Below are 9,220 nucleotides of genomic sequence, written 5' to 3'. Positions count from 1 at the left end.
CTTTTGTATGAAAACAGTCAGTTAAATCGATTTTGTCGCAAAAATAACCCGTTAGACCTTATTCAAAAGACTTAAAACTACTCGCAGCCCTTCGCGCATATATTGTCCACTTTTACGACAGAATAAAGGCGGATATTTTGTGCTTTTATATAGTAAACATTCAATTCAACTACAGACTCCATATTAAACTCGCATTTGGCGCCATCTAAACGTTTCCCGTGTAATCGGGTGCACCGCTCAAATCCCCTCTTACTCCCTACATAGTGCACTAGGTAGGTCATTAGACTATGGATTCTACACCAATATAGTGCACACTGTGCTAGTGAGAGGTCGTACACCTTATGAATTAATGTAAATAACTTTATAATAGACATGTGATGCCCTCTGAGTGTAGAAACAGTGGTTTCATGAACCATTCAGTGCACTCCGGAGGGCGTAGGGAGAAATTTGGAATTAGCACCGAGTCTCAATTTCCGCCTCCCTCGAGCCACTGTTTTTATTATACACTTTTATTATTGACGTTATTTTTATTATTTTACTAATATATATTTATTAGTAAAATAAATGTTTACTCTCCTTGCGTCATGTTTTCGTCATATCTTTATCCGGTTTGTGTATCCTATTTAGGAGTGTTTGTGTCCAAATCTCAAATGACTCCTTGTTCCATTATATATAGTGCACTAAACAAGTCCAAATATTATACTTAAAAAATTTGAGTGGTGTACAAACTATGGCTGGATAAATGTCGTCATCATCATCATCTTCTTCTTCTCCATCCTTTTCAGGGTAGCGGTGACAGCAAATGTATATCTTGCAAATGTTATTCCTTATTTAAACGTTGAACCCCTTGACTTATGAAGTGCACTATACAGGCAGTAGAGAGTAATTTGGGACGTACCCTGTACTAAACGGTCAGAAGTTTATGTGTCCAAATACTTCTATAGTTTGGTCGCGCTTGCGGCGTTACCGGAGTTACACCAAATTCTGTGACCCTAGTGGGCGCTACTTCATAGCTTTGGAATAGCTATATTTGTGACTCCAACTGAATCTCCCTATAAACCTTACAAACATTCCGATTTAAGTACATTTATATAATTAATATTCAGTGGGGTCACAAATTCTGACGGCAGCTGTCAGAAACTGTGACCCCTATGCTGGACATGAATTAGCGCCCTCTAGGGTCACAGGACTCGACGGTCACAGAATTCGGTGTAACACAGGTGTCGTGGCCGATTCAGTTCCCCGTCCAGTTCATGTTCCTTGAGTAGGCGAGAACGCGCGACATCTACGGAAGCCGAAACACAACAAAAAGTACTAAATAACGGATAACACAATCCGCTTTGAAAAAAAAGTTTTATGCAGACGTTTCTTAATAATTTTTTGTCTAATATAATTAAAAAAGCTAAAGGAATGATTTGTGTGTTTTATTAAGTACAATAAAGACATTTTATGGAGACAGTAAAATACGATTTTATTATTTTTAAAATGTTAATTGAGTGAATGAAACATTTATGCACGACTATGTAATAGGCATTTACCCAGGGATTACTATCATTAAAATAAAATAAAACAAACAAACAAAAAGGAGGCTGGATTTTAGTCAGGTGAAATAGTCCAGATCTGTTCCCCTGTCATAAACACCTTAAAGTATCCCTTTTGTGATCTAGTACTGATGTGTGTGAGATATTTAGTCATTATTAATTAATAAAGCACAGGGATTAATGTAAGTGAATATAAAAACACAGATTTCTGTAGGGGGAACACTTTTAGACAGGTAAAAAAAAACATCTGTCCAGATCTGTTCACCTGTCATAAACAAGTCAGGTATTATGTTTTATTGAAATAACTCATCAATATTTTAACAATATTTGTTTGTGAATCTTCGCTGGTGAGTCTTTGCTGGCCTGTGTTTGGAGGAAAAAAACAGCGTCAGAATCGTCAGGATGGATCCTACAATTTACACACGAAATTGTTAATTATTAATCACGAGGTGTTTATCCGCCCAATGCTACGAAAGAACAAAAAATATGTAATTCGGAGACGGTGTTCCACCTTTCAGTTCGTTGGTAAGAACTTTAAGTTATAAAATATTATCCACCACTTTCACGGCATATTCATGCTAAGATGAAGGCATTCATAGGATTTAATAGAAAATAATACATCGTTAACCAGTTTGCACAATTTAAAACTGTGCCCATCTAATTGTTTTACCCCCTACCCCCAATGCAAATCGCTTTTTGGATTAGTACCCTTATTTCTGTGCTTCGTTCGTGTATAGTGTCTATAATTTGCTTGTTTTTTTAAATAGATGGTCAGCTCTTTCATGTGAGCCAAATGAAAGATGGTACAAAAAGACAAAGAAAAGTTGTCATTGGTCCTGAAGAGGCCAACCAGATATTTACAGAATTCCATGCAAGTGCTATAGGCTCCCACTGTGGAATTCACAAAACGAAGGATGCCATGTCCAAAAGATTTTTTTGGCCTGTCATGGGTGTGGATATCGAAAAATGGGTATGTAAGATTTCTTTTTTGTTAATTGAGGTTAAGTATTGTAGTCTAATAATATTTTATGTTACAGGTTTCCCAGTGCAAAAATTGCCAGCTTTCCAGGGTGACCATTAAGCAGGAGCCTGTTCACATCCCTATAACAGTATGTGTAATGCATTCAGCACATATCCATATTCATTCATTTTGTCTTAAATGTCATATTTGGCTTATGGGAATAAGATTAGGCTTTTTTTAAACTGCTCTGTGATAGTGCATGTTGTTAACAGCTCTTTATAAATAAAATTGAACTGAATTAATATCACCTGATTGGAAAATGTGTTTACACTCTCTTTAATAATTTGTTTTACATTTTAAGGTACACAGTTCATTTGAACTTGTTGGAATGGATCTGATTGGAAAACTAACAATGACAAAACGTGGCAATCAGTACATTTGTGTAATGATTGATTACTACACAAAATGGACTGAAGCATTTGCCATCCCTAATAAGACAGCAGAGAAGGTCTGCGGAATGCATTGTGCAGTTTTTCTACAGATTTGGTGCACCAAAAAGAATCCTAACAGATCAGGGCAAAGAATTTGTTAATCAGGTTGGTAAATTTACAGTTAAATGTATTTAGAATTATAATTAAGGTGAAGGTATTACATGTACACATTTTTAAATAATCTGGCTGTATGTAGAATGTGTAGTGTTTAAATGTAGTTAAAATAAATCCCGCTAGACTTCCTCTTAAGAGATATTAAATTACTTAAAAAATCAGTTTGTTGAAAACATTAAAAATGTCTATGGACATGGATTAACATTGTGGTAAATCATTAGATGACATTAGCAGTCTGTGTCATGTCTGTGGGGAGATAAGTCAGCTGCAGAAAATTTGTGGGTAAGTAATAAATTGATGACTTATCAAAAATTAGCATAAAGACCAATAAATATATCAGACAGTTGTTGATGTTTTGAACATGAATGTGTTACACAGATTGCCTGGGACAGATGTGGAAGGTGGTTCCATACCAGCTGTGTTGATAATCCAGCACTGGATAAAGAATACATGTGCACAGCATGCGTATAAGAAAACTAAAACATGTGAAATAGTTACTAATTTAATACTGTTAATTCTGTATATAGCGTATTGTTAATACTGTTGTTTTTTGTTGTTGTTCCTATAACATTGGACATATTGCTGTTCTAAATAAGACCTGGAAATAAAATAAAAATGTACATATAAGAACTGTGCTGATCAAAGGTGAAAAGGTTTATCCTTATTATATGTATTAAAAAAAGTTTTCTGAACTAGGTACAGGTGAGAAATTTCGCCTGTCTAAAAGTGTTCCCCCTACAGAAATCTGTGTTTTTATATTCACTTACATTAATCCCTGTGCTTTATTAATTAATAATGACTAAATATCTCACACACATCAGTACTAGATCACAAAAGACTACTTTAAGGTGTTTATGACAGGGGAACAGATCTGGACTATTTCACCTGACTAAAATCCAGCCTCCTTTTTGTTTGTTTGTTTTATTTTATTTTAATGATAGTAATCCCTGAGTAAATGCCTATTACATAGTCGTGCATAAATGTTTCATTCACTCAACATTTTAAAAATATTAAAATTGTCACTGTCTCCATAAAATGTCTTTATTGTACTTAATAAAACACACAAATCATTCCTTTAGCTTTTTTAATTATATTAGACAAAATATTATTAAGAAAAGTCTGCATAAAACTTTTTTTTCCAAAGCGGATTGTGTTATCCGTTATTTAGTACTTTTTGTTGTGTTTCGGCTTCCGTAGATTTAGCACTCGGTCGCGTGCAGGGTGATTTCTTGAATGCGCGTTCTCGCAGACTCAAGAAACTAGTGATGGGAATTTCGGCTCTTTTTGGGGAGCCGGCTCTTTTGGCTCGGCTCTACATAAAGAGCCGGCTCTTTCGGCTCCTAAATGGCTCTTTGTTTTACCACTTATTTCCACTGGTACAGAACAATATTATCTATATTTTACATGACTGTATGGACAAAATATTATTGTTCAATATTAAAAATAATAAATAGTGTTGCAATGGCCAATTGTTTTTATGGCTGTCTTGTAATAACTCACTGATTGCACTCACACATTCAATTGTATAAATAACTGGATTTTTAATTTAAACACCTTAATAAAAATCACTTGTAAACTCTGAAATACAGCCAGTGGAACCCAAAAGGTAGGTATTACAAAATAGCTTATTAAATTAAATAATCATCCATTTCTGGGTAATAAAATAAACAATTACAATGCAAATTGCAAAACAGCAGCATTCAACGGTAGTGATTAAAACAACCACAACTGTCAACAAACACTTAACTGATTTAACATTTTCTTCAACTATTTTCTGGAAGGCAGATTGGCATTCAGGAAAACCAAGTGTCTCAGCTCGGAGGGTTGGAGGGCTGGAGCTTGCTTGTTGTTCTCTGATTGGTTGAATGACAAGCCTTAGAAAAAAATGGCTCGGTCTCAGACGGGAACCGGCTCTCATCGTTCACTTACAAGAGCCGGCTCTTTGAACCGGTTCGTTCGCGACCGACACATCACTACAAGAAACATGAACTGGACGAGGAACTGAATCGGCCACAACACCTGTTCTGTTCCTGATTCTTGGAACATTGGTTCTTTCCAGTGAACCACGACGTTTCTACAAGTTTAGAGGGGAACCAGGAATACGTTGTCAGCGGGGGGCGTCGCTGTGGCTGAATACAGCACCAGAGCCACAGATAAACTGTTAAGAGTCATGATAGGGTCATTGTTCTTTTTTTTTTAACCGTGGAGTCAGATCAGAATGACAGAACACTCTTGGGTTGAAATAGAGCGGAGACTGAGCCAGGCATTCTCATCCATTTGAAAGAATGGTTAGAAATTCTCGTAAACACACTCCTAAACCTTGTGGAAAGCTTTCTCAGAAGTGTTGAAGTTGTTATAGCTGCAAAATGGGCTGACATCATATTAAACCCTATGGTTTAATAATAAATGAAGGGCACAAACACCAGATTTAAACAATAATCTTTACTTTATTTCAGATTTACTTTGTACAGATCAGATATTCCAAAAGACAAAATCACTATAAAGTAACAGCATTGATATCACCTTGAATGATATTCTGCTTATACCGAAAGCAATTTTTGTTCTACAGAGAGCTAGAAATGGGGGGAAGAGGATCAGGGAGTAAAGTGCATCAGGATTGTAGCGCCTTTTCCTCACCAGACATTCAGGAGAATCACATGCCCTTTGCTTTTTCTCTTTTTTACTGGAACTGTTCCAAGATCTCAGAACATATTGATGGCTTAAAGCAGACTTCTCCTTCCTCCTCCACAATCATTTCTGTTAGACACACACGTCAAATTCAGAGTAGTGGGTTTAAAAAAGATAAATGTATCTTCTTTTAACCGTTTCTTTAAGAACGATTATGATCTGAATGTTTCAATTCACGAATACAGCAATAACATGTATCCAAACCCATCAAATCATGGACAAGCAAATATATATATATTCTTAAACTGAGGATTGTGTCACGTGGCATGGCAAAACCAGTGGACACACACACAAAGAGTCTCAGACACACACAAACACACACCTCACACAGAGATGAACACACTTGTGCAATGTGTTACTGAAGGCGCGTGTGGTATTGCAGGTATAAATAATGAGGAAAAGGGACAAGGGGGAGGATTTAGAATGTTTGGTCATCGTTGCAGGACTCGGTCCAGTGGCCAAACACCTCGCAGATGTCGCAGTAAGGCCTCTCATCATTGGGGCTACCATGGTACGCAGTGTGCGGTGGGGAATCAGGCTCCTGCTCCTGTGTGGGACAGTCTTCTGTGTCATGGAGGTCAAAGCAGTCACAGATGTCGCAGAAGAGACGTGGCGGGGGTTTCTTTTTGGTTTTAGTCTCAGCCAGGCTAGAAAGAGGGAAGTAGAATATAATCAAACTTATAGTGGTATGCAAAAAGTGAACACTGCTGGCCCAGTGCCAGGTTCTGTTGATTTTTCTTAATGAAATAATTGAAACATATCCCCTAGATAAAAACTCACATCAGGTTCAAAACTTAAGCGTTTAAGACCTTTTTACACTGATGTTAATTTTAGGATCTGGAGGATACAAACCCATAAATTATGCAATTAAAAAAATAAATATATAAAACAAGTCAATTTGTGTGCAACCCAATTTAGAAAACATTGGTATCAACGTCAAAAGACATTAAGATTCCAAGTGTGTTAACTTGTTGAAAATTTAACACAATAGTAGCCATTCACAGTTAATGAGCCTCTCTCTAACTCATTTATCACTGGTCAGTTTTTGACCACCAAGCCCCTTTGGTCCAGATGTTATTGGTGCGGTGGATCTTTTTCAGCAGTGACACTGACAGTTGTAATGTGATGTTGGTATAAATCTGACTCTATTGCTGGAGTTTTCACACATTGAGTTGAGAAAGTTTCACACTCAATTAACATTCAAATAGTAACAGCCCAAGAGCAACAGACGTCCGAAACAGACTACACTTGGTAGCAACAGCAGCAAAGAGCAACTACAAGGTAAACGTTTCTAATAAATTGGCTGGTGATTTTTTTAAAATAAAGTTTTCAGTACATTAGCATATTAATTTTGGGTCCTGAAGCTTTTATGTACCTACTAACAAACCACAAGACAACCAACCCTGATTTTTTTGTGATGTGGCTAATTCAATATAAAATTTAATGCTTAAAACGTAAAATTATTCTCTGCATTAAGAGTGTAGAGAATTTAATGTTGGTTTGGCAAGGAAAATGTAGACTACCTGTCATGATTATCCATCTCACTGGTGGTGTTACCATTGAGCGCTGCTTCAGCCATCTTCTCCAGTTTAGCTTTCAGCTCTTCATTTTTGCGTTGTAGGTCCACAATGACAGAGTTCAGGAATTCAATCTGTTCCACAGAGATGACGTGTTATTAGTTTTAATGCTGAAGTAAGAGAGGTTTATTATATCACTTCTCACCAGTCCTGCATAGGGTGGCCACTTCCATTACCCCAAAAACAGAAGACATAAGAACACCCCCAAGATGTGAACAATCACATGAGAAGCAGGAGAGCATGATACTACAACACACAAAATGAAAAAAAAAAAAAACTGTATAACAATGTTCACAAGTGATCAAAAAAATCTATTACTGTTATTGTTATACCTGTAAAATATGATGCCTACATGAGTCATTTCCTCGCTGCCTCCAAAAGGAGTTTCTCGTCAGGAGTGTGCACACACTTCTTTCTGCAAGGGTCACATGGATCTGAAGCTCTGCATTGACACTATCTACCTTGAGACAATTCCTCTCATTACTCCACAACCTGCTCATCATTGAAATCACCCCTAGTATTGGGAAGGAAGCAGCTCGGAAAACAAAAACTTTACCATCTACTTGAATTATCTCTGGTATGACATTAGGTCCCTAGGCAAGGCAAGGGACACTGATGATGATAATTATTATTTGGATTAACAGTTATCTTCGGAACTATTATAGTATGTGGCACTGTTGGTTTTACAATTTACAACCTCACAGCTTTGCTCATCATGTATGGGGTTGGACATATCTATTCACTGGTTACATCATGAACTAAACCATAACTAAAGGCCTGGATTACAGTAGGTACAGTGAGAATGAATTGACTGTTGGTATGTAATTGTGATTTTTGGAAAGAAGAATAATGGAAGCTCTAATAAATTCATGCGGGAGAAATGCTGATTACTGAAAAACTTTGTATTACATTTAGTTGTTAAGACCTCTGTTAAGTATATTTTTAAAATAACAATTATGATTGCACAGTACTGTCAACCCAAATAGTAATGAATCATTAGCCCAAATATGGCCCATATCGGCAGTTTAGCCTTGAATGATGAGTCTAACGGCATCAACTCTGTCAAAGGTCCACCTTATATAGGCCAGATATCAGATGTGTTGCAGACCAAATCTAGACCCATCAATATTTGGCCTATGGCTGCCGCACACAACACTTGCTAGTGGCACAATTGAACCACGAGTCCAAAAATGGTACAGATTAAGACCAAATGTGATTGCTACCTGGGAAACTTTTATTTTTTTAACTACTTTGAGTTATATGAAGCAAAAGTACAATTTTAAGACTGTAAAGCTAAGTCTACCTAATAAATAATCTCACACTGCAGAAACTGTTATTCTTTTGTCTTTTCATGGCAATGATATGATTACTGATTCCAAAACTTAATCAACTGAATACAATTTGCAATTATATTCTGTTCTTCTGTTCTCCTCAGTCAAATGGCACAGCTCATCATGAACTTGATGCCCAACAATGGATAAATCCCAGGGATTTGTGTGAGGAGGGTTGCTGACAAGCAATTTCTTCCAGAAAAATGCACTACATGCATCACAGAAAACGTATTAACTATTAACACACACCTACAAGTCACCAATTAGAGAATTACTCCAGTAACTCCTAAAAAAAATCTACATTAGTACTCCTACATACACACAACATTTGCACTTTGTTACATAACAGCATTTTCTTGCAGTATTAAATTTAATCACATTAAAAACCCATTTTAGGCAAATAAACAAAGACAGAGCAGAGCACAGACAAAAAATAAAAATAAAGCAGGGCTGCAAACTCTCAGTCTTTAAAAATCTGGATGATTTGAGTTATACAACTATTGTGTTGTGTCAATAT

The 9,220-nt window shown here is 36.5% G+C and overlaps 1 protein-coding gene across 3 annotated transcripts in view; it reads right to left on the bottom strand.

Moving 5' to 3' along the window:
• Positions 1-5,568: 5,568 nt before the first annotated feature.
• The window catches only part of LOC136678029 (CAP-Gly domain-containing linker protein 1-like), a 43,093-nt gene continuing 39,441 nt past the window's right edge, over positions 5,569-9,220 (bottom strand). For all 3 annotated transcript variants that reach the window (XM_066655791.1, XM_066655792.1, XM_066655793.1), the window contains 2 exons: positions 7,319-7,446; positions 5,569-6,442 (listed from right to left, as the gene is read on the bottom strand). In XM_066655791.1, the coding sequence (XP_066511888.1) occupies positions 6,214-6,442; positions 7,319-7,446 (357 nt within the window). In that variant the 3' untranslated portion in view covers positions 5,569-6,213. The remainder of the gene's footprint in view (positions 6,443-7,318; positions 7,447-9,220) is intronic.

This window comes from Hoplias malabaricus, chromosome Y (assembly GCF_029633855.1).
Source record: "Hoplias malabaricus isolate fHopMal1 chromosome Y, fHopMal1.hap1, whole genome shotgun sequence".
In the NCBI taxonomy this organism is placed as follows: Eukaryota; Metazoa; Chordata; class Actinopteri; order Characiformes; family Erythrinidae; genus Hoplias; species Hoplias malabaricus.
Note: the sequence above shows the minus strand (reverse complement) of the source record. Positions and strands in the feature narration are given on the sequence as shown.